Source organism: Schistocerca americana, chromosome 2 (genome assembly GCF_021461395.2).
Source record: "Schistocerca americana isolate TAMUIC-IGC-003095 chromosome 2, iqSchAmer2.1, whole genome shotgun sequence".
In the NCBI taxonomy this organism is placed as follows: domain Eukaryota; kingdom Metazoa; phylum Arthropoda; class Insecta; order Orthoptera; family Acrididae; genus Schistocerca; species Schistocerca americana.
The window spans coordinates 602,182,218-602,209,566 of NC_060120.1; the positions used below are offsets into that span (position 1 = coordinate 602,182,218).

Sequence of the window (27,349 nt, forward strand, 5' to 3'; positions counted from 1 at the left end):
CTTGATAGCATGGCTGATGCAGAAGACTCTTTGCTGGCTTTGACAACTTTACCCATCAAGACTCCAAGCACATTTTCAACTCTCTTGGAACACCACGGTGACCATGAGGAATACCTCATGCAAATAATAAGATACACAAAACAGGAATTGTCCCCTAATAATTCTTCTTACATAAACTTTATATTTTGAATGATAATTCTGGATAACAAAAAATGCACACACTTCTATCAACAAAGCTTCTTCCTTTATTTTCAAAATTAGTACGAGATTTCACTTCTACTCAACGCATTTATTTATTTCCAAACTTCAGCTGAAAAATATCTGGAAAATCTCATACCCTCAGAATATAGGGATTGATGCAAGAGGTTGTACTTGTGGGCAATATTATAGAAATGGAAGAGGATGTAGATAAAGATGAGATGGGACATATGATGCTGCGAGAAGAATTTGACAGAACACTGAAAGGTCAAAGTCAAAACAAGGCCCCGTAAGTAGATGAGATTCTGTTGCAACTACTGATAGTCTCGGGAGAACTGGCCATGACAGAACTCTTGCATCTGGTGAGCAAGTTGAATGAAACAAGTGTAATACCTTCAGCTTTCAAGAAGAATATAATAATTCCAATTCCAAAAAAAGCATTTGCTGATAGGTGTGAATATTTCCGAACTATCAGTTTAACAAATTGTGGTTGCAAAATACTAACACAAATTCTTTACAGAAGACTGGAAAAACTTGTAGAAGCCAATCTCTGGGAAGATCAGTTTGGATTCTGGAGAAATGTAGAACGTGCGGGGCAACACTGACCCTACAACTTCTCTTAGAAGACAGTTCAAGAAAAGGCAAACCTACATTTATAGCAGACTTAAAATTATAACTAATACATCAAATGAAACATCAGCTAAAACAATTTTTCTTACCAGTGCTCAATATGAGCACCGTTCATCACACAACACACATCAAATCAACAGGCCAGTTGTTCCCAGTGGTTGGGTAAATGTCATTTAACCAATCGCGTACTGAGTGATGCCAGTGAGGTGTGCATCATATTGCTGCAAAATGAAGTTCTGTGGTTCAGCTTCTTCCAATTATGGAAAGAACCATCATTCTAGTGCATTAAGATAAGCAAAACTAGTTACAGCTGCTTCAACAAAAAAGAAAGGCCCATAAACTTTCCACTGGGATATTGCATTAAAAACATTCAATTTAGGGGAGTCTCATTGCAACTGAATCATTGTGGGATTGGAGGGGGGGGGGGGGGGGGGGGTTGCTGACTACCATAAAGAAAGGATATTGTGGAGTCTCACAGCCTGGGGGGACGGTTTCAGAATGAATTTTCACTCTGCAGCATAGTGTGCGCTCATTTCAAGTTTCAAGTCCTAGTCTGGCACATAGTTTCAATTTGGCAGGAATTTTAAATCAGTGCACACTAAGCTGCAAAGTAAAAATTTATTCTGGATACTCTATATTGTTCGACTGAAACAAGAGATGTGTATCCATTGTCATTTCAGCCTCACGACTGTGGAATGAAAAGAATGTTGTGAAGCCTGTAGTGTCCTGCTTTTCTGTGTTGTATGTGAATGTCACGACAGGCAGTATTGTATCCCAATCTCCCTGCTCATAATGTGGGTGGTAGGCAACTGTTATCCTGCTGCACTGCGAAATAACCTCCGATACCAGTCTCTAATTGAAAACTTTTTCATGATCACAGGGCATTACTTGGGGTGCTCTATTCATTAAAATGTTGTCTTCTACAAGAAACCTTCCAATTCCCACAGCTATGGCAGTTAGCACAGCTTTGGTGACAACAGTGTGGGCAGACAGAAGACTACTATCCATCGATTCCCATTTGATGATTCCAGGAATCTGCCCAAGAGGTCAATTCCAATTCAGTGGACTGGCATGCTGCAGGCAGAATTTTGGTATCATATGCCCCAAGGGTGATTGTGCACACACTTCCGTCACTCGCTTTCCTTGCAGTGGCTGACATAGTGTCTAACGGATTGATAGAGACCTAGCCTGAGAAACTTGTACTGAGGTTCAGTCTAGAGTCTTAACAAATCCCAGGTGACCAGATGTTGGAATATCATGCAAATACTTCAGGACAGCTGGCCATAGATGAGCTGGGATGATGAGCAACCATTATATCATAGTCCCTCTCAGAAAATGTTCTGTTTTTATAACTGCAATTCTCCTTTGGTTGGTTCGACATCCTTCAAGACTTCTACAGTTTTCATCAGTGCTGCATCTTCTGTCTGTTCAGCAGCAAAGCCGTTTAACAAAGCAATGACCGAGATTTCATCCACTGGTGTGTTCTCGCAAAAATTCCTTGGAAGACAGTCAGCATCCTCGTGTATCCACCTGCTTTTCTATACCACTGTGATGTGGTACTCCTGAAGTCTTAGTGCCCATCTCACTAGTCGACCTGATGGATCCTACAGGCTAGTTAGCCAGAATAAAGAACAGTAGCCCATCACAACAGTGAACGGTTCGCCAAAAAAATATAGCCACACTTTTTTGATGACTCAAATAAAGCATTCTTTCCAGATTGGACAATAGTTCATCTCAGACTCTGGAAGTATAAGCTATCACCTTTTCAGCACTTTCCTAAATTTGCTCTAGAACTGGATCCACCCCATAACTTCTACTGTCAGTCTGAAGTTCCATCAGTGCATTCTCATCATACAATGTTAGGACTAGAGATGATTTTAGCACATCATTCACAACAAGGATAGTTCTTCCTTGCACCTCATTCCAGGAAAATTTGGCCTGTGCCTTGATGCATAAGTCCTTCATGAATTGCTAGCAGTACAAGCACATTCCACCAAAACTTCTCAAAACACAAATTTGCCAAGGAGTTGAAAATCTGTGACTTATCTTATTTTCTCTGGGTTGGGATGGAATCCATCGCTATTAGCTATGTGCCCCAAGATTTTCATCTCTTGGGCACTGAAGAGGCACTTTTTCGTTTTTTGATGGAGGCTTGCAGCCTGATGATACTTTATCCAGTTGTCAGACAATTTGGATGTTCTTCAAATACCTTTGAAAAGTGAAATTGGCAATTTGACAGTAACTTCCTACACTTACCCATAGATGTAGCAGAACATGATTCTTCATCAGTGGGATTGAGTGCATCTATCCTGAATTGGTAAGGCTGTTACTATGCACATAGCTTTTATGGCTGCTTGTGACTGTAGTAACCAAATAACATCTACATCTACATCTACATCTACATCCATACTCCACAAGCCACCTGACGGTGTGTGGCGGAGGATACCTTGAGTACCTCTATCGGTTCTCCCTTCTATTCCAGTCTCGTATAGTTCGTGGAAAGGATTGTCGGTATGCCTCTGTGTGGGCTCTAATCTCTCTGATTTTATACTCATGGCCTCTTCATGAAATATACATAGGAGGGAGCAATATACTGCTTGACTCCTTGGTGAAGGTATGTTCTCGAAACTTCAACAAAAGCCCGTACCAAGCTACTGAGCGTCTCTCCTGCAGAGTCTTCCACTGGAGTTTATCTATCATCTCCGTAACGCTTTCGCGAGTACTAAATGATCCTGTAACAAAGTGCACTGCTCTCTGTTGGATCTTTTCTATCTCTTCTATCAACCCTATCTGGTACGGATCCCACACTGCTGAGCAGTATTCAAGCAGTTGGCGAACAAGCGTACTGTAACCTACTTCCTTTGTTTTCGGATTGCATTTCCTTAGGATTCTTCCAATGAATCTCTAATATACAAAGCTGATCCACATAGCACAAATATGGCTTTGCCCATAAATCTCTGAGCAATAACAAAAATACACCTCTTGTGACTCCACACAAAACAAGATAAAAGAATCATACAGAAGGTGTGACAATAGTGATATACACAACAACTGATGTCAGTGGTACAAACTAAAAGAACATAGTGAGAGTGAGTCAGCACTGCTCCGCACGTATACAAGTGCGAGTCACCGGTATACAATGTGATGGAGACCATGCCGTGTACATGCTTCCTACAGGCGGCTATAGTGGCTGAGCCAGTGCTGATACAGTTGGCAGTTGATTTAAGTACATACACGTGGCACATTACATTCAGAGCACTCATATTCACATGCACTAGTAGCAGGATACAGCACACTTCTCCCTCATGAAAGGAGGGCACTCTGGTGATTGAGGAGATGCTGGTTGCCTGATGAGAGAAATATTCATCAGGTCCAGAGTGGCACAAGCCGGTGCCAATGGTGAGGGCGGGACGATGCACTGGGCAGACACCAGTGCATAGGGCCAGAATGCATGGAGACACACGCATGCTCGATGACAGTGGTACGTTGCTATGCACAAAGACAGCAACAGGGAGGAGGGTGCCATTGCTATCCCTGCATCCCCATCTCGGGCAGGTCCTGTGGAAAGGAGATGGTGCTGGACCCACCGGCGATGATGGTTGAGGCGATGATGGTAAAGGGGCTGGTAGAGGTGGCTTGACTGGAACAGCAGGCTGTGGCAACAGAACGGAGACCAGAGACAGACCAGCACCTGGCACCTTGAAGCTGTAACCCCAGGGCGCCACACGTGGAGGAGGCAGCCAATGGGATGGATGCGCCTCCACAGCAGGCGACGACGGGGTCAAGGCAGGACGGTTGGGCTGTGGCGACAGGAGCCATGAACCGGTAACTTCCGGCAGAGGGGGGGGGGGGGGCACCTGATCAAACAGTGGACAACACTGGCTGACATCCACATGGGCCGGCAACCTAACCCTTGCGTCTATACCAGCGATCCTAGCGTGAAGTGGCTGGACGAACCCAACCATGGCAGGTGCATCGGAGGCTGTTGCATAAGGTGGACAACCATGTGTGGCTGTTGGCCATGGAGCTTAGCCAAACTCTGCTCCCCCATAGGTATGAAGCAACAGGTGCTCAGAAAACAGAGAAGGGCATCGTTCAGTAAAGAATCCACAATAAACTTTTTCATTTGGGATTTGAATGTACACACTAGCTGTTCCAACTTGCCATTTGACTGAGGGTGGAATGGGGAGCCATAACATGACCAATGCTGTGGTGGAAATAAGACAATTTAAGTATGTGAGAAATGAACTGGGGTCCATTATCGCAAACTAAGGTACAAGGCAACCCCTCAAAAATCCCTCAAAAGCTCATGAATGGTGAACTTAGGTAATGTCAATGCACACTAGAGAATGTAAGAAAACTGGGAAAATGCATCCACAATCAAGAGGCAATAGGAATTCAAGAATGGACCCACAAAGTCTACATGAAAGTGTTCCCTTGGGTGGTGTGGAGGGAGTCAGGGGGACAGAGACACTGTGGGAGCTGCCAGTTGTCAGGCACACTGCTCACAAGCTGTGACAAAACAGATAATTTTGTCATCAATTCCTGGCCAAAAATTGTGCCTCCTAGCTAACAGTTTAGTGCATGAAACTCCCCAATGGCCTTGGTGGAGAAGGCATAGAATCTTGAGCATAACGCGGCAGGAGTGACTACTCTAGAAGAGGTCTTCCGAGGACAACAATGAAACCCCATCAAAAACGGAGAAGTGATATTGTAACAAAAAATAGTTGCACAGGGAGTCTGAAGCCTGACCTGGCAGTTTACTGGCCAGCCCTGTTGAACGAACCATAGCATCTGGCAGAGAATCGGGTCAGTCTCAATGGCAGCTCCCTTGTGTGAGCTCATACTTGGGAAACCCTCAACTATGGTTTCTCCTTCAGTTTCAAGATGCAAGCAAAGCAATTCTTCCCAATCAAAGTCTGGATCAAGACCCACAGGAAGGTGGGACAAGGTGTTCACTTTGGCATGTTTAGACATGGGTCAAAACCAGATTTCATAATAATAACAAGACAAGAACAGAGTGCAGCATTGTAAGTGATGTACTGCCTTGTCAAGCAAGGAAGTGTGAGGATTAAACAAGGAAACAAAGGCTTTATAGTCAGTAATAAGCCTTTTTTTCCATCTGGAGTAATGCTGCTGAGCTGGAGTAACAGATTTAGAGGCGAAAGCAACAGGTAATTCAGAGTCATCGGCATATCAGGGCGCTAGGACCATGCCGAGGCCATACTGTGTGGTATCAGTTGCCAAAACTATGTGCTGGTCCCGAGAGAAGGTAGCTAAACAAGGGGCCGAGAGTAGTTTGGATTTCAACATTTGAAAAGTGTGTTTGCAATCTGGGCTCCAGCAAACAAGGGATGCAATGGATGGGCCAACGTAGCCACCCCCAGCACGAATTTAATGGTAGTAGGCTGTCTTCCTTAGGAAGGCCTGAAGCTCGTTCGTGGATGAGGAATGAGACATAATTTTAACAGTGGAGATGCGGTCCATCAGAGGGGAACCCCCACCCCATGAGATCTCGAACCCCAAATAAACAATAGAAGGTTGAAAAAACTGAGATTTTGTGAGGTTACACCAGAAGCCTGTAGACTGTAAGACATAAAACAAAGTGTGGAAATTTTTCAAGTGCCTGACTATGGAGGAGCCCATGACAACAATATCATACAGATAATTAATGCAACCCAGATCAGACCTAGTCAATTGCTCTAAAAATCATTGGAAAATAGCAGGGGCACTAGCCACACTGAAAGAAAGGAGAGCAACAGGAGTATTCAAAACAAGAATTCACTGCGACACTTCATCTACAGGAATCTGCAGATATGCTTGAACAAATCAATTTTAGAAAAATGCTGGTCACCCGATATTTTCGCCAACAGTTCCTCCTGGTGGCAGAGAGGATATGTATCCATGATCAACTGCGTGTTGACAGTAGTTGGGTTGGGTTGTTTGAGGGAAGAGACCAAACAGTGAGGTCATCGGTCTCATCGGGTTAGGAAAGGATGGGGAAGGAAGTCGGCCGTGCCCTTTCAAAGGAACCATCCCAGCATTTGACTGAAGTGATTTAGGGAAACCACGGAAAACCTAAATCAGGATGGCCGGACGCGGGATTGAACTGTCGTCGTTGACAGTAGTACTGAAAGTGCTAAAGACGTGAAGTTTCCTCGATGCCTCCCAAACTAAAACCACTGGAGATGACCATTCACTAGCCATAACAGTTTGCACCACCCCTAGACATTGAAGTATGTCTAATTCTGCTGTCACTTGATGTTTCAGTGCGACATGAACAGGGCACGCATGACAAAAACGAGGCTGAGCCATGAATTTCAAAGGAAAAATTAGTAACACACCATATATCTGGACAAAAGGTGAACTGTGTCAGTGACAGAAAACCCAAATGCGTGAAATGCACCCATCCAAAACAAGTTCTCAACACTGGCATCAGCAACCATCAAAAATCTAACGTAACGAACCACTGACTTGTACAAGGAAGATGCCATATATTGTCCCAACAGCGCAAGGTTCTGCTTGTTACAAAGGCCAGCTTCTGGGTGACCAGTGTCAACAGTGACAAGCCTAAACTCACATGGGTTTGAGAATTCAATAATGTCAATGCAGCACCTGTGTCGAACTGTAGCCAGAGCACTTGGTGAAAAAAACATAACTCGATAAACAACTAGGGAAAAGTCATAAGCATCGGAATTAACACAGTTTACATCCGTGTCCATATCATCAGCAACCTTCAGTAAATGACACACAAAGATGATGTGGACTTTCTTCTGAGAATCAATATGTGTAGCCCGCCGATTGTTCATGCTGGACAAAGCAAAAAGGACAAGACAGAAATAGAGAACAGTGATGCTGGTGCTGTGGCAGTCACGGAACTTGAGCCAGCCTTGGTCTGCTTGGCGCTGTGTCCGCATGTTTACCACTGCCAATGCCACTTCCTCATGCAAGCTATCTGTTGTCCTAGTGGGCACATCTTGTGACACGACTGCCACATCACCCCATGCTTCAAAAGATTGTGCCACTCGCAAAACTTCTGCCGAAGGGCACAGAGTACAGCCTTCTGGTCCAGTTCCTCATCTGGAGTTACACAGATAATTGTGTCATGCACGCAAGGTCTGCATAGAAGTCATTATGAGCATTAGTAATGAATGACACTTATGGCTAAGGCCGTGAAGTTCGACTGCCCCGGCTCTGCATGATTGGTTTGGTCATACATTCAACTCACGCTGCTACGACATGCATTTGTTTGCGATGGTAGCTGGACAATAAACAGCACATGGGATCAAAAGTAAGAGCAGCCAGATCTTGTAAAGAGGCAAGCTAACACAGTTCTTGATACACCTAAGGTGGAATAAAAAAAGAGGAAGAAGGCTTCACACAAATTCTAGTCTGTGACACTGAAAGCCAAAAAATGTTGTCTGGGTCTTTTTTGTAAGATTCCCAATCCTCATCTGAATCATCATGCAGAGGAAAAGTCGGTAGACAGACTAGTGGAACAATGCTCTGTCTGTTAATTGAGGCCGACAAAGTGGTCACTGCCAAAGTTCAGTCAGGCCCAGTAGCATTATATCCATAATGACTAAATCTGATGAAACCGCACTTAAAGACTGGATGTGCAGAAACCGTTTCAAACTCATTGCTGATCTTGTAGTAATCAAGTAATACATGAAATTGAGCCAAGTAAAACAAATATGGTTTTACTCTAAACCTCTGACTAATGGATGAAATAAATCTCTCATGACTCCACTTGTACCAAGACAAAAGAATCATACAGAAGGTGCGACATAAGCCACGTACAGAACAGCTGAGTACAAAATAAAAGGACATAGCAAGGATGAGTCAGTGCTGCTCTGTGTCTATACAGGAGTGAGTCTTTGGTAGACAGTACAGCAGAAACCATGCCATGTGCAAGCCTCCTACAGGCAGCGTCCAGAGGCTGGCCCCCGCTTATACAGTTGGTGGTTGATTTAAGTATGCAGGCACAGTGACACTACACTCAGCGTACACACACACACACACACTCACATTCACCAGTAGCAGGATGAAGCAGTGACAATAAGTGATCCAAAATTCTCTGTGACCACTTGAAATGCTTATGATCGTTACTGGTATGCAGTTCCTTCGTGAATCTGACAAGGGAACCTCCCCATTGCACCCCCCTCAGATTTAGTTATAATTTGGCACAGTGGATAGGCCTTGAAAAACTGAACACAGATCAATCGAGAAAACAGGAAGGAGTTGTGTGGAACTATGAAAAAAATAAGCAAAATATACAAACTGAGTAGTCTGTGCGAAACATAGGCAACATCAGGGAGAGTGCAAGCATAAGAGTGCCATGGTCCCGTGGTTAGCGTGAGGAGCTGCGGAACGAGAGGTCCTTGGTTTAAATCTTCCCCCGAGCTGTAAATTTATTGTCTTTATTTTCGCAAAGCAATGATCTGTCCGTTCTTCATTGACGTCTCTGTTCACTGTAATAAATTTAGTGTCTGTGTTTTGCAACCGCACCGGAAAGCCGTGCGATTAGTAGACGAAAGGACGTGCCTCTCCAATGGGAACTGAAAACATTTGGTCGCATGGTCGTAGGTCAACCGATTGGTCCACAGAAAAACACGTCTGATTTATTCTATACGACACTGGTGACGGCATATGCATCACATGAAAGGAATATGTTATCGACCCACCTATCTTGTACACTTGGCGAATGGGTAAAAAGATTCTTCTACCTTGCCCGATTTAGGTTTTCTTGTGGATGTGATAATCACTCCCAAAAAAGTGATGAAAACATAAGAGTTTGTCACATAAACTGCAACAAATGAATGCAATAGTTTCACAGTCGCACAGTTTTCCCTGTGCTCTGTCAAGTATGTTTTTAACGTTTTCAAATTTTTCCGTGTGTAGACCGTCAAATCCTGCATATGTCCAAGGAAATCTGAACATGTCCCGGAATTTTGGAGAGCGAAGTTGATTATGTAAGTGCCTGAACTTTGATAATAGTCTGAAAATAAAAAATTAAACTTTTCGCTTGAAGGAAGGCTTGAACCAAGGACCTCTCATTCCCCAGCTGCTCACGCTAACCACAGGACCACGACACTGCTGTGCTCAAGCAGTCCTTGATGTTGCCTATCTTCCAAATGGACTACTCAGTTTGTATATTTTGCTTTTTTTTTCATAGTTCCACACAACTTCTTCCTGTTTTCTCGATTGATCTGCGTTCAGTTTTTCAAGGCTTATGCACTGTGCCAACTTATAACTAAATCTGAGGGGGGTGCAATGGGGAGGTTCCCTTGTGAGTGGCTTTTTGCAATTGACAAAAGCTTCACAGTTTAACTGAGCACCCAGATTGACAAGTGGAACTCATCTTGTTGATAACAGTGGGATAACATCATATTCAATAGCAAACAACCACCCAGACAAGGGCACAGCCAGGATTTTGTCAAAAGAGGGAGTGTTTCCAATTAAATGGACCTTAAAAAGGCTCATGTTTCTCATTTATTCTGAAAACACATTTATTTATTTTTAATTTTATGTACATAATCTGTGTTCAGGAGGTCTTCCTACTGCCAAGCAAAGATTCACTATTGCAGAACAGAAGATTCTTAATGTTGCGTGAATAACTTGTAATGTTACATGGATTCAAATCTCTTTTGACAATAGCTATCTTTCCCCTACCACAATCTTGTATTTAAATTTAAAACTTATCTGAAACCAAGTTAGAATTCCTTCAGCACATCAAAGCATCCGAAGTTCCTCAATTCAATTAAAAATTTTATTAAAGTATCTCTCATCTGATTAGAATTCTTCAATTTTCTACCCAACCAAGAACACTTTTAAAAATTATTGTTTAATAGTCAACTTGAAACTATAGCTACCCAATTTATGCATAAAACAAAAAGGAATATACAAATACTAGGAGCTGCACTTTTGGCATCTTAACAAGATTCATGCATTAATTTCAAATTGACCTCTAAAGTATAAAACCTCATAAATGAGTTTGTATTTTCTATGATAATATGGTTATACCAGCTCTGATGATGATAACACATCCATGATGTACAACATCCTTTTTTGTTTATATGAAATTTATTTTCTTTTAGGTATGAATGAAATATAGAATGTGCTATCACCCCCCCCCCCCCCCCCCCCCCTCTGCTCTCCACTGACCCCTCCCTATTGATCCTATCGGAACTGGTTTTCATAACTGAGTACTGCTCAGGTGACCAGATTGGGCAATATCTTGCCATTTGGACTACTAACAACAGAATTTTGATCAATTTTTTTAAAGACATGAAAGCATCACTTTTCAGGTGATATTTTTGTTGATCAACACGATTTTTGGCTGACACACGCAAATCCAAGTGTATTTTTATGCACTGATTTTAATTTAATATATTTGTAATGATGTGCTGTCTTTTGAAATATTGCAATCCCTAAAGTTCTACCAGTCTCCAAAATAACACATTCAGTGCTAACATTACAGGTTATAAATAGGTAATTAGGCTATTATAGCACTGCGTACACATGTTTAACTTACCATAATACTAGAGGACAAATCCAAATCAGTTTTCCTCTTCTTTCTTGTTACTGACTTATCCATAATTAGAAACTATCATAACAGTACACAACACAAAATCAATAAATGGCAGCACTTACATTAAATTCAACTGCAAACAAGAACTGAAAAGATTAGCAAAACAACTGACCTCAATTAAGGCCAACATTGTACGGTAGTTGGTCTTGGCTACAGTAGGGATGGGCAAAAGTCAACAGTGTTATAGATATAGTTTAAATTTAGATACAGTGTTATAGATATAGTTTCAATTTATTGATGGTCTTTTTTACTATCAACAGTGCATATTCCTTTTTTGTTGCATGTGTGAAAATCAAAATATCTTTCGATTTCACTACACGGAAGGAAGGAAGATTGGGTTTAATGTCCCGTTGACATCAAGATCATTAGAGACAGAGCACAAGCTCAGATTGTGTCAAGGATGTGGAAGGAAATTGGCCATGCCCTTTCAAAGGAACCATTTGCTTGGAGTGATTTACAGAAATGACGGAAAACCTAAATCTGGATGGCCAGATGTGGGTTTGAACAGATCCTCTCAAATGTGGGTCCAGTATGCTAACGATTGTGCCACCTCAATCAGTTTCACTACATGGGAACTTGGTCATGTGTAATTTCATTTAGGTGATAGGAATGGGGTCCGGACCCTCCCCCACTGGCTATGTCCTTCGCCAGAGCAATCTTTGTTATGTGCACTGGAATGGCTTCTTCAATCTGGAGCTCTGATCTTTTATAGTCTATGATGCCTGCAAGAAATCCCATCCAAGAATAACATAATGACTACATTCTATTAAAATGACAAAATCGAAGGGCTGTGTTCTGCCTCTGGCAGTTTAATAGTAGCTTCCTTTTTCCCTGTCGGGTGAGCGCAGTATTTTCCATATGTAATCCTTAGCACAATAGCTTTTGTATTACAAACAATAGTCTTTTTTTAGCTGGAGATGATAAACATTCAACACTACAGATAAAGAAGCCTCCAAGTCAACCAACACCTGGACTGGTTGGTTGTCAATGAAATTTCCTGACATCTTGGTCACTGTCACCTATGGAGGATATTTGTCTGTGGCGACATCACTTCCGTAGATGGTTTCCCCGGTCAGTTTTTCTGTATTCAGTGGCTATGTGAGTGACTGGTATCTCTGAACAGTGATGGGGAATGGTTATGGCATGCTGGAGGACAAGCTTGTCGAGCGTAGGGGGCTTCATCCCACAAGTTGACTGTAACTGCTTTCAGTTGACTGGAATGAGTAACACTACTGTGACGTTTTTCGCCACAATAGTCAATGAATGCTGCAGTAGCATACAAGTTGTCCAGGGTGTCTAAGAGTGGAAACATATCAATGTGTTGTCATCAGTCCTACAAATATCTGTTCTTCTGTGGGATGTAATACTCGGCGGAGGGGTTGATTGTACCTACATTGTTCACATGCAGCACCGTCATTACATCAATACACCTCTTCTTCAACATTCTCTATTACCTCCTGACAGATGGGTATTGACATTCGTGGCTACTGTCTCTTGTGTAACGTGGGTGGTTCAACATTTCTGTCTGTTATACACTGCTGTATCTTCTTTCTTATTACCTCATATATGTGACAAATGAGGTCTTGGTGGTCTTCCACAACGGTCATGGGGACAATATTTGGAAGTCAGTCATACCTCTTTCATCCGACTTTTTTGTTGCTTTTGTCAATACATTGGAACTACTTGATGAATTCCTCTGTTATTGTGGCATCCTTTACCACAAGAGCTTTTTACATGTCTTCTATGAGTTCTTTCCTCAAATGTGAGATTTTTCAGCTTCTGTCCTATTCAAATTCACAGTGTGGCACAGGGCCAAAACTTTCTGTATATAAAATTGTCTCATTTCCCCATGATGCTGTGCTCTGTTCTTCAACAGTTCATCTGCTAAAAGGACCTGCTGCTGATTGTCATCAAATGTTTTCTTCAGTTTTGTTCAGAATTTGTCCAAGTTATTGAGTTTCCAATCCTTTTTCTCGAACCACTGCTGAGCTGTGCTGATCTAGTGAAAGTACACATTTGTCAAGCACATCAAGTCATCTCACCCATTGTATTTGGTGACTGGGTAGGATGCCTTCTGCCATTTCGTCAGGTCCTGATAGGCATCTCCAAAAACATTGACAGGTGCCTGATTTGTAGCTGACATATTGCTGCTTTGTAATCCATTGGTCTCTTGAATATATGTACATTAGAAACAATACAGTGGTTGTATTTTGGTTGTTGTCTGTGTACCCAATGGTTTTTATGTTGCCTAATTGGAGCCACGATGACTTACACATTTTGAAGCACCCAGCATCTCCACAAAACAATGTCCTGTTGTAATCACAATCAAGTCCAAATCCAAATGCAAAGGTCGTCAATAAAGTACAACATTTAGCACTGAAAACAAGTTTATTACAGATGTCAATGTTCAGACAGAACAGAACTACCTCCTGGCCAGATAATGTTGCTATTTATACAAACATCAAATATTTAAGAATATCCAATAAATACAAACATACAAAATTTCTGGAACCTTTTAGAAATTATAAATACTAAATAAATATTTGCTGGTAATCAGACTTGAACTGGCAATTTGTAGTGTTGTGTCTAGACAAGACAGCCTAGACACAATGAGAGGAAGCCGAAAGGCACGCGCTAAGCCAAAGCAGGGTGCGTGAGGTCTGAAACAGGATACGTAATGAATGCTATAAAGAAAAGTACGTAGCTTCTGGAATACTTAACTTTAATCCATCCTTTTGGTACATCTGGAGATTGTGGCGATACAAGTGAGACTCTTTAGGTACATTCAATGTTACTAATGGCGCCTTGCTAGGTCGTAGCCATTGACTTAGCTGAAGGCTATTCTAACTATTGGCTCGGCTAATGAGCAATGCTTCGTCCATGTAGTCGCTAGCAAAGTCGTCCGTACAACTGGGGCGAGTGCTATCCCGTATCTCGAGACCTGCCTTGTGGTGGCGCTCGGTCTGCGATCACACAGTGGCGACACGCGGGTCCGACATGTACTAATGGACCGCGGCCGATTTAAAACTACCACCTAGCAAGTGTGGTGTCTGGCGGTGACACCACATGTAGCACACCAGCCAGAGACACTAAACCATGTATTGCATGCAGCATAGCTCACAGCACTATTATTTTCTCCTGCATGTGTTTCACATAATTAGTGTGATTGTAATATATTCAAGCTTATACATACTTCCTGCATGCTGTCACTGTTCACGATTGCGTCAGGAGTGGAGGAGGGCGGAGAAGAGATTGTAGCAGTGTACGACACATTCACCACCCTTTATATGATGACTGGTGAAATAAAAATGTAAATACAGATATGACTCAAGCAGCACTTGCTAAAATCATAAAGTACTTTGGAGACTAAGACAGTCAGAAAGAAAATTTTCTATTAAGAAGTTTGTCAGTTGTCGGTAAACAAAGATATTGTTGATGACTGGTACAAGCTAAGCATAGATATTTAAACAAACGTGAGAAACTGACATGTTTTGATACAGGAAAGCATATCTACACAATAGCTGAAACAGATACATAGGTGGCAGTCACATCAAAAGTGAAAATAAAATTACTGCCATAATGATTGCACTAGACTACAATTAAAAACCTCTTGAGAGCTGTTTTACATTTGAAAGGTGATTCTTATGATTAATGGAAAATCTCATATAAAGATGTGAAACAAATACTAACAAAGAGATAGAGGGGCTTGCCAGTACTTACTTCAGCCTAGTACAGCAGATCTTTGGCTTCCTTCTGACAACCATGCCTCCATCCTTGCTACCCTCTCTGTTTTCCTTTCCCGATTGCTTCATAACCTGGGTTGAGAGTAATTGAATCCACTTTCCCTTCTTCCCTTTCTTTCCACTCTCTCCTCCCTGATGAAGGAACAGAGTTCCGAAAGCTAGGAACGTAAATTTTCTGTTCTGTTTTTTGTATCTATCGGCTGTACTGAGCTGAGGTAAGTACTGGCCAGCCCCTCTATCTCTTTGTTAGTAAAGGTGATTCTTAATATGTCAACATCACTGAATTCATAAATGACTTTCATTTTCCTCCATCACATCAGGATTTTAGACAAACCAAGAAAGAAATATTCACATATTTTCTTCAAAAAGCATTATGATTTGTGTAAGACTTACAAATGAACTTCAAAGGTTTTTATTAACAAATTTCACATTCCCATTCACTTCACAAATATCACATGGATGATGTCTTGTTCAATTGGTATCAAATGTTTCTCTCTTAGATTCTTCCTTGTACTTTTCCACAGCATCCAGCAGTAAGGTGCTATCACTGAAGTATTCCATCATCCTTGGTATCTCCTCTCCACTTCCGGAATATTCTGGTGGAAATTCTGTCCATGTTCCTCACTAACTGCCCCAGGCTGTCAGACAATACGCCCAAATGTGAAAACAGAAAGTTTCATTTGAAACTCATGTTGCAGTCCAATGTTTTCAACTTCTGTAGCATCTTGTTCACAATTTAGACATAATCTGGATGCTTATTGTTTCATAGAAAATTGTCCATAACTTTTTTAAATGCATTTCAAGCACTTTACTCTTTAAAAGTCATAGCAGCTTCAAATTTTCTTTCTCTAAAGAGCTCGGATTTGAGGACCCACAAAGTTTCCTTCTGTAATTTCGGATTTTCAGACAGAGCAGGAACTTTGTCACTCAGATGTTTAAAACTATCACCATCTGGATCAAGAGTTTTCGCATACTGTTTCATTACACCACGTTTTATTTGAAGAGGTGGCACAAGAATTTTCTTAGGATCCATTAGGCTACCCCATATTATGTTCTTATTACCTGGTGTTAAACTTTCTCTTTTGGGACATTGTCTTTGTTTCCAATTTTAGTCTCCTGTCTAGCTACCCCACTCACAAAAATAACATGAATTTTTGTGAATCCCTCTTGTTGCCCAAATATCATACAGATTACTTTAAAATACCCACATTATGACCAATGATGTTCAACATATTTTTTTCCAAAACATACTTCAAACTTCAGGCGGTAGAGCACTTGCCTGCGAAAAGCAAAGATCCCGAGTTTGAGTCTCAGTCCAGCACACAGTTTTAATCTGGCAGCAAGTTTCATACCAGCACACACTCAGCTACAGAGTGAAAATTACATTCTGGAAACATCCCCCAGCCGTGGCTAAGCCATGTCTCCACAATGTCCTTACTTGCAGGAGTGCTAGTTCCGCAATGTTCACAGAAGAGCTTCTGTGAAGTTTGGAAGGTAGGAGATGAGGTATTGGTAGAATTGAAGCTGTGAGGATGGGTTGTGAGTCATGCTTGGGTAGCTCAGTCAGTAGAGCACTTGCCCACAAAAGGCAAAGGTCGTGAGTTTGAGTCTCACTCTGGCACACAGTTTTAATCTGCCATGATATTTCATATGAGCGCACACTCCGCTGCAGAGTTTGCTTGACGATATTGTATCTGTACTGCTACAACTTTGCAAATGGGTAATCTCTTGCAAAACAAAGACTGGGATTTAATGTTCCAACAATGAGAAGGTCATTAAAGCCAGAATACATGGTCAAAATTGAAAATGATATAGATATAAATAGTCTGTGTCCTTATCAGGGGATGCATAACTGCATTTGCATTAAGTGATTTTAAAAAATAAATACAAAATAAAAAACCTAACTCTGCATGATTATCCTGAATGCGAGTCTAGTGCCTTTGAAGAATCACGTTTTCTGCTACATGGGTTGGCTGGACATTAGGATAGTACAAACGTAAGACAACAGGGAACACTATTATTGTCTGGGGAATGGTTTCATGGCATTCTCTGGGACCTTTAGTCCATATGGAATGCATTCTTGACCTGCTTACTATGAACATAGTAGTCACATTATTTTCATATTATGGTAGCCTCCTTCGGTGATGACAGGATCTTTTAGTATTATAATTCACCTTTTATGTGGCTGGAAATGTATGAAACATGGCAGAAGAGCAAGACTAAAACTTCAAAGTCCCTAATATCGAGATCACCTGGATCTTAACTCAACTGAACATCTGTTGATCTATCTCAACACTCAACACTCTTTGAATAACTGTAGAAAGCACTGCAAGCATCTTGCGATCAGATATCAGTTGATCCAGGTGTTTAAACTGGAAATAACATTTATTTTGAATACTAACAGACATTCACAATAATGTGATTTGGTGAAGTATGTCATTCTGTGTGCATCCCCTTTCTGGTTCAAAGAAGAAAGAAAGCTCAAAAGCCCAGTAGTAATTAATATTATTTCTGCACTTATCTGTTGCTCATAATTTACCTCTAAGGTGAGTGACAGTTCATTCTTTCAGTCATTATTTCCACTGTACATTTATTGGGGAAACAAGAAACATTAAAAAGTGAGAAATAAGTCTACTCAGACAACCGATTACAAACTAGCTGTGTGATGAAATAATAAGTTCAGTCTCAATACTAACATTTGACTTTGAACTTCTGAACATCAGTGTTGTGTGGTGCATCTTGACTTTGTGAGCTGGACAAGGAATCAATTTTTACTGGTGTGTATTCTCCAGAACTGCTGGTCAATGCCTGTTTTATCATTTCATTTGAGTCATCAGTTGGATGTATTAGTTTTATTAAAATGTCCATAGCTTTGTCCTTCACTGTCTCTGAAACAATATATCAGAATAGATAAGCAAAATTATCGGGTGCAATACACAGCATAAGTAGTATGTGATGCTTTCATTCACCTTCTTTTTCCTTGGCAGTGTACCCAAAACCTTCATATTTTCCCTTGGAGATAACAGAAGAACCAAGTCCTGTCAACTGTTTCTTCTTTGTCGAATCGGAAGTTGAAGTCATATGTTTCTCCTCATCCTCATTTATACGGTCAGCGTCAAATAAAATCTCTAGAAGCTCCTAAAGATGAAAAGTTCAGTAACTATGTTTAAATTATAATATAACAATTTTTTTCCTTGGCAGTGTACCCAAAACCTTCATATTTTCCTGTCAACTGTTTCTTCTTTGTCGAATCGGAAGTTGAAGTCACATGTTTCTCCTCATCCTCATTTATACGGTCAGTGTCAAATAAAATCTCTAGAAGCTCCTAAAGATGAAAAGTTCAGTAACTATGTTTAAATTATAATATAACAATAATCATGTTGAGGATAGAAGAAGACAATCTTGTTACAAGTTGTCAAAACGTGAAAAAAAAATGAAGAATATCTGGCAAATATGAAAAATTACAGAGGGATCCTCAAAATCAAATTTAAATCTCTACTGTCAAAAAAATTACTAATTAAGGTGGAATAAACGCTTGATGCCAAACTGGCAAATTGTAAATCTGGTCCCCTCTCCAGCTGTGCCTCCGCATCCCAGCAATGGCTCTATATCTCAACCATGGGCAAGGGGAAAAAATCCAGAAAACTGTTTCATTATCATTAACATTTCATAAAAATTATACACAATAGACTTTATAAACTCTTAGTACAGAACAACATACTCAGCAGCAAACACTCACTTTCAAAAAGAACTATCAACTGAACATGTTATACTTACCTTGACATGATGTACTAGACTCACAAAATCAGAAATTATGACCACTGGGAATATTTTTCAACATAATTAAGGCATTTGATTGCATGAATCACAATTTCCTCATGCAAAGATTAAGAAATTATGGCAATGGAAGGTCTTTGGTAGAACATAGATACTGGAAGGAGTAAAGGTAACAACTCGCCATACAACCGAGTAGCTGAGTTGTTGACAGGCACATGAACAAAATTTAAAACACTGCTGTGCTTTTGGGCGACATCCTTCTGGAGAGTTAACTACAGATGGTTCATATATTTACGCAGTTACACTGTCCCAGCCAACTGAGTGAAGAGTTGTACCAGGTATCAGGTGAAATGGGTGAGGGGAGAAACAGCTGCAGGGGTAGGGAAGGCAGGCTGACAGTTGGAAAGAAAAGCAGCGTGCATGGGTACAGGAATGTAAAACCAGTTTGGTAACTCCGATACAGGCATGGGAGATGTGTGTGGTGCAAAATGACATGGAGAATTGGACAAGCAGGCAAGCGGTGGGACAAAACAAAGGAAGAGAGACAAAATGATGTAGAATGAGTGAGAAGAGGGAGGGCAAGGCATGGGGACAGAGTGAAGGTGGGTGTGGGACAGGGCCAAGAGGAGATTGAGGCCAGGAGGATTGCAGGATCGAAAGGTATTCTGTAAGCACAATTCCCATTTATGTAGTTCAGAGAAGCTAATAATGTGAAGGGGGGATCCAGGTGGCAGAGATTGTGAAGCAGCCTCTGAGATAAGCATGTTGTGCTCAGCGAAGCGTTCTGTCACTGGGTGATCAACTTTACTCTTGGCAACAATTTGGCAGTGGCCATTCGTATGTGTAATAGGAAGACATCTATCCAGACCATTATACAGAAATACCAAATTGCGTCAAGATCCACTGCAAGTACTATGACACTTAGGCGGAGGCGAAAAAACTTGGAATTCATGGTCGAGTGGTTGCTCATAAGCCACACATCATGCTGGTAAATGCCAAACGATGCCTCGCTTGGTGTAAGGAGCATAAACATTGGATGACTGAACAGTGGACAAACGTGGTGTGCAGTGATGAATCACGGTACACAGTGTGGTGATCCGATGGCAGGGTGTGGGTATGGCGAATGCCCAGAGAATGTCATCTGCCAGTGTGTGTTGTGCCAACAGTAAAATTCGGAGGCGGTGGTGTTATGGTGTGGTCATGTTTTTCATGGAGGGGGCTTGGACCCACTGTTGTTTTGCTTGGCACTATCACAGCACATGCCTACACTGATGTTTTAAGCCGTTCTTGCTTCCCACTGTTGAAGAGCAATTCAGGGATGGCGACTGCACCTTTTAAATGATCAAGCACCTGTTCATAATGCACAGCCTGTAGCAGAGTGGTTACACAGCAATAAAATCCCTGTAATGGACTGGCCTGCACAGAATCCTGACCTCCCTATATAACACCTTCAGGATTCTTTTAGAACGCTGAATTCATGCCAGACCTCACCGGCTGACATCGATACCTCTCCTCAGTGCAGCACTCCATGAGGAATGGGCTACCACTACCCAAGAAACCTTCCAGCACCTAACTGAACGTGTGCCTGCAAGAGTGGAAGCTGTCACCAAGGCTAAGGGTGGGCCAACACAATACTGAATTCCAGCATTATTGATGGAAGGCACCACAAACTTGTAAGCCATTTTCAGCCAGGTGTCCAGATACTTTTGATCACATAGTGCATCTAGTATAAGGATGGTCTAGGATATTTCCTATATTAGATGGGTGGTGGAATGCCACTTTGTAAGAGATGACAAGGATTGTGGGTAGGTTGTTCCTTATTTCTGGGCATGATGATAAGTAACCAAAGCCCTGACAAAGATTTGGTTAAGCTGTCCCACTCAGGTGTGACACGGACATAATGAGAGTGGTGCTCCTTTACATTTTGTTCATAGGCATGGCCAGAGGATTAGAGGCATGTGTGTTCATGGCACAGAAGATCTGTTTGTGGCTTATTATTATTATTATTAGTAGTAGTAGTAGTAGTAGTAGTAGAAAAAACTCAGAGATCCTTGGTAGAAAAACAGCATCAGATAATCAGATACATCGATTATTTCAACAGAGTAAATAGAAAACCCAGAGATGAGAAGCTCAAAATATTAGCTGACAACTGCCGGAGTATTTACAGTAATGTCGCAGAGCTCATGTCTTCCACAGAAATCAGTTGCCCCCCCACATCATACTCGTGACAGAGAGTGGGCTGAAACCCGAAGCAGAGAACAGAAAAATTATCAAAAACATGTGGATCGTATATTGGATAGGTGGATTAGATTCTCCACAAGGAGGAATGTCTACAGTGATGAACAAAGTTTTAAATCTAACAGGTTTCAAAATTAATCCAACTGCAAAGTAATATTGAAAACAATAAGCAGAACTGGAGGAAGTAGATTAATTATTGGATATGTATAACAGCCACCAGATTCAAACACCTCAATTGTACTGTCATTAAAAGATATTATTTACTTAGCTTACAGCTCTAGGAATACAATAAAAAATGCAAGATGAAGAGACATAAATACAAATCATACATTAAACTAACAGCTGTTAAAAGCTAATATCCTATCTTTTAATCCAGTCAAGGCTTGATGGTGTAGCCATGAGCATGTTGTTTGGATCACCTGGGTAGGCTCTCAATTTATACTACTCAACAATGTGTACAGTATGGTCTGGTTTGGTGCTCCATAATCATAGGCTGGGCTGGAATGTTCACCCCATTTGTGCAGGTTTTATGGACAAACTTCATTATGTATTGGGACAGAATTTATATCCTTCTGCTTGTGCCATATGAGTTCAAAGCCCTCAGACCCACATAGAGTGTCAATAAGATATTGTACTTTACATGGAACATTTGCAGTCCAGGTTTCAAGTTATTTCTGTCAATGATGATGCTGCTATCAGCAAGCTCTTGGGCCAGTTACAGTCTGGAATGAAGTCGATTTGTTGTCAAGCCATTAATATCTTCATAGATGAAGTTGGAGATTATTAATTATTTGTGAATATCCTTTCAACAGAGCTTTTCGTCTTAACGGAGGAGGCAGTAGTAAGGATCAAACTGAGCCAAAGGCTGAGTAGTATTGTGCATTAAAATCTATGCTATGAGGACAACTGGCAGGCCGCTTGAATTTGCATGTGCAATGGCCTGATAGGCTAACTTCAATGCTAATTAATTCAGAAACGGCACAACATATTGAATTATTTTCTTAACAATTATTTCTCAGTACAACCACTCCGCAACTACCTTACTAGCTATTCAGACTGTTTCTGACCACCCTCTATATGTTAAAAATGGATTTCAAAAATGTACTTGCAATATTATCAACTCGTCAAGAATTTTTGTTTTTGATGGAGTTAATGAGATTCTTAATTTATTTGGCAAAACATGATGTAATTGCGATTTGACTGTAAATGAAGTGCTGGCATTGCTTCCTGCATTTATTCTACTGCTTTATCCCTTGAACTGCCCACACCCATCATCTGGTTATTAAATATCTTGATTTTCTGTCTGCTGTCATTTATTATTTGCCTTTGTCTTTTAATAACAAAGTATTCACATTTCTTAACTTATTTCCCACTCCATCTTTCAACTATTGCCCATACAATGTCTTTGTTCTTGGACCTGATACTCTGAGATTCATTTCGCAATCCAGACCTTTTCTGATGTCTTATTGTTTCCATAATTGATTGCTTTCTTGGAAAAGTAGCTGTAAGGCTAATGGGAATGCATCTATAAATAAACTAAATATGAAATTTACATCTATCACTCCTGTTGGAAAATTATAAGAACAACAAGAAGTGCATATTTCTAATGATATACTAGTTTTCTGACGTCTGCCATTACATTATAACTAAAACAGTAATTCAACAAAGTTTCCAAACCTGTGCATTTTTCCGCACTGCTTCATAAGGTGAAGTTCCTAATAGTGGGTGGGGTGGTCCACTATATGACGTAGCCTCCTTGATAGAAGTGTCGTGATTCCTTAGATATTTCCGGAAAGTAACATGTCCATTTCTGACTAAATGAGACATTATCTTAAGAACCTGAAATGATAAATACAAATACAACATATGACACTGTCCCCCCCCCCCCCCCTCCTCCAGTGAAAGTAGGCTTCAATCATAATGATACTCAAATACTGCACAAAGTACATAAGTGCACAAGTTAGTCTAAAATGCTTTTACTTAAATTACTAAATTAAAATGAATTATAATTTAAAATTATATGCAAATTACAACAAAGAACAACAGTAAGAATGATTGTCTATGTGTCACCATACACGCTCAGGCACATCTCCACACAGTGAAAGAAAAATACTAGTAGTCTCAACATAAATTATCGTTTCAGGAAATGGAAATTAGCTACATAGTTTAGCGTAGTTATCTGTATGTTTCATGGAGCATAATTACAGCATCTTTTGGTGACATGGAATGAGTCAGTCTTTTTTAAATCATAATTCACTTCTTCAGTGAAAATTATGGCATCATGTTGATCTGTTACAGGAATGTCTTAAGCTACCTCCTCGTCTTTATTCATTCAGTGATCTGTACTTAACTATGTTCAGTCTCCCTCCCTTCCTCCCTCTCTCTCTTAACCCCCTCTGCCCTCCCCTTAAAAAACACACATCCAGAATTTTCTATGGACTAGAAGGAGACTTCAATTTCATTACAAAACTGCAACATTATGAAACCGGTATGTAGTAAACATCAAAGTTGCATTGCATGCTCGCATATGCAAATGGTTAGTATTTCAGTGCAACTGGGCAAAGCAGGCAGGCAGAAGACCATCTACATTCTATAATTCACAAAATATTACGCATCTGTCAACAGCCTGAATAACTACCTTCTGGAGTGCAGATCGCTGCAAGACACCCAGGAAGAGAGTCAATGAGGTTCTGGAGGGTACAAATAGGAATATGGAGCCATGCAGACTCCAGTAACATGACCAGCTGCGCCAGTTTCCTCAGTTGATGAGACCAGCTGTGCCAGTTTCCTCAGTTGATGATCCACGGTGCAAACAGCTCAATCAAGGTGACCCCGAAGACTTTCGACAAGGTTTAACCCGGGGAGTTTGGTGTCCAGGGGAGTACAGTAAACTAATCCTGGTGCTCTTAGAACCATTCGTGACACTCTGAACTGTGTGATGCACTGTATTATTCTGCTGGTATATGCCATCATGCCGAGGAAAGAACAAACTGCATATAGGGGTAGACATGGTCCCAAGAATAAGTACATCCTTATGTTGATCCAGTGTGATTTAGAACGATGAGATCATCCAGAAAATGTTACAAAAACATTCCCCAGACTACTATCTCCTCTGGCCTGGATCCTTACAATGATTGTTGCAGAGTGTTTGCTTCCAGACAGCCATATGTCCAATGGACTATTCAACATCATGCATGTGCAAAGAACATCTATCATCATTCAATGGACATCTAATTGCCATACTGGTGTGCAAATCCCAGCCTTTATTGTCGATGACAAGCAGTCATGGAGAAGTTTATTACTGAAATTTCGAAAGAGAAATTTCCGGCAAGAGTCGGACAACACATTACTTCATGTGATATACATCTCATGAAATGGTGATCATGTTGGAGAAATTAGAGATAATAAAGAGGCTTACCGACAATCATTCTTCCCACGCACCATTCACAAGTGGAACAAGGAAGGTGGGATCAGTTACCAGTACCAGAAAAACCCTCCATCACACACCATTAGCTGGCTTGCAGAGTATGATGTAGATGTCAGCATGAGTTCATGAACTAGGCTCCTGCTGTGGGGGCCCACATGCAGCAATGTTCGCTGAACAGTCATTGAGGACACACTGTTGGTAGCCCCTTGCTTCACCTGGGAGGTCAATTGCTTAACAGCTGCACGTTTAATCACACACACACACCACACACACACACACACACACACACACAGCTGTTGTTCGCCTTGTCATCTATGACTTGCGATGTACCACCGTTGCCTTGGTGCCAGTTTGGGCTAGTGGCATTTAGCCATGCAAGGGAATACTTTAAACAGAGTGACACACAGAAAGTTTACAAATGTAGCTGTTTTGGAAAAGCTTCCACACTTGGCCCAAAAGACAATAATCATGCCCTTTTAGATGTCAGATAAGCTGCTCCATTTTTGAATTACCCCAAGGACTGCAGTGTTTTCCGAGTCCTCCTCTCTGACGTGTTTTATATACCCTGCACTGCTAGCACTGCCTTCTGTGAGTGGTTACTGCATCCTCAACATATACAGCTCAAATGATAGCTGGACATGCCAAACTTGCTAACATTTTAAGCATTAAACTCACAGAGACTCATATTAAGCAATTTTAAACAAACAAACATGACCAGCTAGCACGGAAGTAGAAAGTAATGGCTTATGCCATTGTAGTGTGGGGTAGAGCGGTGTCGCACAATTTCAGCAAGACAAGAACAAAACCATTAACTTAACATAACATGAGGTTTTATTTAATCACTAATTTTCCCAACTAATGATCATTATTTTGTTAAAGAAATCTTCACCTGGGAACATGTAGCAATGTTGTCTGTCAAGCTGTGTAAATGGCACTAAGTTCATGGACAAAAATGATCATATACAAGCAGAAAACACGCTAAATGCAGGATAAATAATCACAACTATACAAGAGTAATGATTTTTAGCAAATCTTCAGTGCTGCTGCATAATAATCTTATTACTAGTTGCAGATCGTCTATCGAATTTACCGCTACTGTTATTTGAGGTGGCAACACTTTTCTTTAAGCAAAATGAACAGTTTTGTCACACAATACCAAACACACAACACTAATGTATTGTTATATATTGTATGTTGTATTGTTGTATATAAAAGTTGTTACAAAATAACTAAGCTTCATACATCAGCAGAGAACAATTTTTATCACGTAAGATACTGTTTGCATAGACATAAGTTCACTATATTTAAAGATTATTCACAATCTAAGCAGAATTTATTATGTCTGAGTGGATTCTGGGCCTCCAATACACAATTATTATCACAATAATAACCATCAAGATTTAAGTCTGTACAAAAATTCAATTTAAAACTGCCGCTGCAACATTCCACTAATATGGCGGCTAACGTAAGACAGTCACTTATCGATTCTCCTTCAGGTGCTGTTTTATTACTAACAAACATTGTACATTAAATCTTTTTTGTACCTTTACTATATGCATTAACATTTAAAAGTATTTCTCTTTGTTAATCACTTATTATTTAGCATTTACCAATAAACCGTGCTGTAGCGGTAATGGCTGCGCTCCATTGTAGCTGATCAGAAAACTTAACATTTATGTAGGATGAGAATCATAGTGAAATAAAAGTCCAAACAAAGTGGATTAATTTCAATGGCACAGAAATTCTATTTTTCAAATATTACTTAACAACATAATACAGTTTGTTACAGACCTCTGTGTTACGATACATCAATCAGGTCCAATCCGTAAGTCAGTTAAAAAAAAGAAAAAAGGATTATTCTAGAAGAACCATAGATAACAAAAAGATTGAGATTTTCATTATCTTTTTCCAGGAGTATTGTTGAGATATCATTTCTTACAGAATATTAAATTATGTTGTTGTGACTGGCCGATCTTTCAAAGTGCCGCCGCGCAGTTACGCGTGTCCTCTACATGTGGCGCTGTCTGCCAGCCATGCAGCAGCAGCGCCACCTAAGCGACCAGTCAGCCAGCGGCCGCTACACTTGGACTCAGTTATGATTTGACTGTTAAAGTGTACACACATCTTACTCTGTTTACTTGATCTGTGACTTTCATGTATTGCGTCTTCCTTGAAATATATTTGTTCAACTTGAAGTTATTACAATTGGCGACGAGGTAGTGATTTTTCTTTTCCATCGCTGACCCACATCTTTCCATGGCTACTTTCGAGCAACTATTGCAAGGTATCATAGAACAGCAAACGCTTCTCACAAATGCGATTTGTGATTTTGTCACGGCATCAAATGCGGGGCCTCTCTCGTCGTTGTCTCTACCTACTTTTCCTCCTTACGACGAGACGGCGGAAGACTGGTCTGATTAGGAAAAATGTCTTCGACAGCACTTCTTGGCATTTCATGTCGCGGACGAACAAACATGTAAGTCTCTGTTCCTTTCATGGATTTCACCTCAAATGTATCGGTTGTTGTCACAATTGGCTCCTTTGAAAGATCCTGTATCTTTGTCCTTTGCTGAAATGTGCTCACTTCTGTCCATCTACTTTCAAAAACAAATGCATGTGGTAGCCTCTCGTGTTGCCTTTTATCATTGTCAAAAACAACCGAATCAATCCTATCGCGCTTGGGATGCTGAACTTCACGGCCTCAGTAGAAAGTGTCAATTTGTTACTGAAGTTCACAAAGAATCC

At 40.8% G+C, this 27,349-nt stretch overlaps 1 protein-coding gene across 1 annotated transcript in view; it reads right to left on the reverse strand.

The window, feature by feature from the left end:
- The window catches only part of LOC124596115 (AP-4 complex accessory subunit Tepsin-like), a 102,521-nt gene that overhangs the window by 37,255 nt on the left and 37,917 nt on the right, over positions 1-27,349 (reverse strand). Inside the window, exons 4-6 of the mRNA XM_047135129.1 lie at positions 22,855-23,016; positions 18,132-18,300; positions 17,859-18,050 (exon numbers count right to left, since the gene is read on the reverse strand). Of these exons, the coding sequence (XP_046991085.1) occupies positions 17,859-18,050; positions 18,132-18,300; positions 22,855-23,016 (523 nt within the window). The remainder of the gene's footprint in view (positions 1-17,858; positions 18,051-18,131; positions 18,301-22,854; positions 23,017-27,349) is intronic.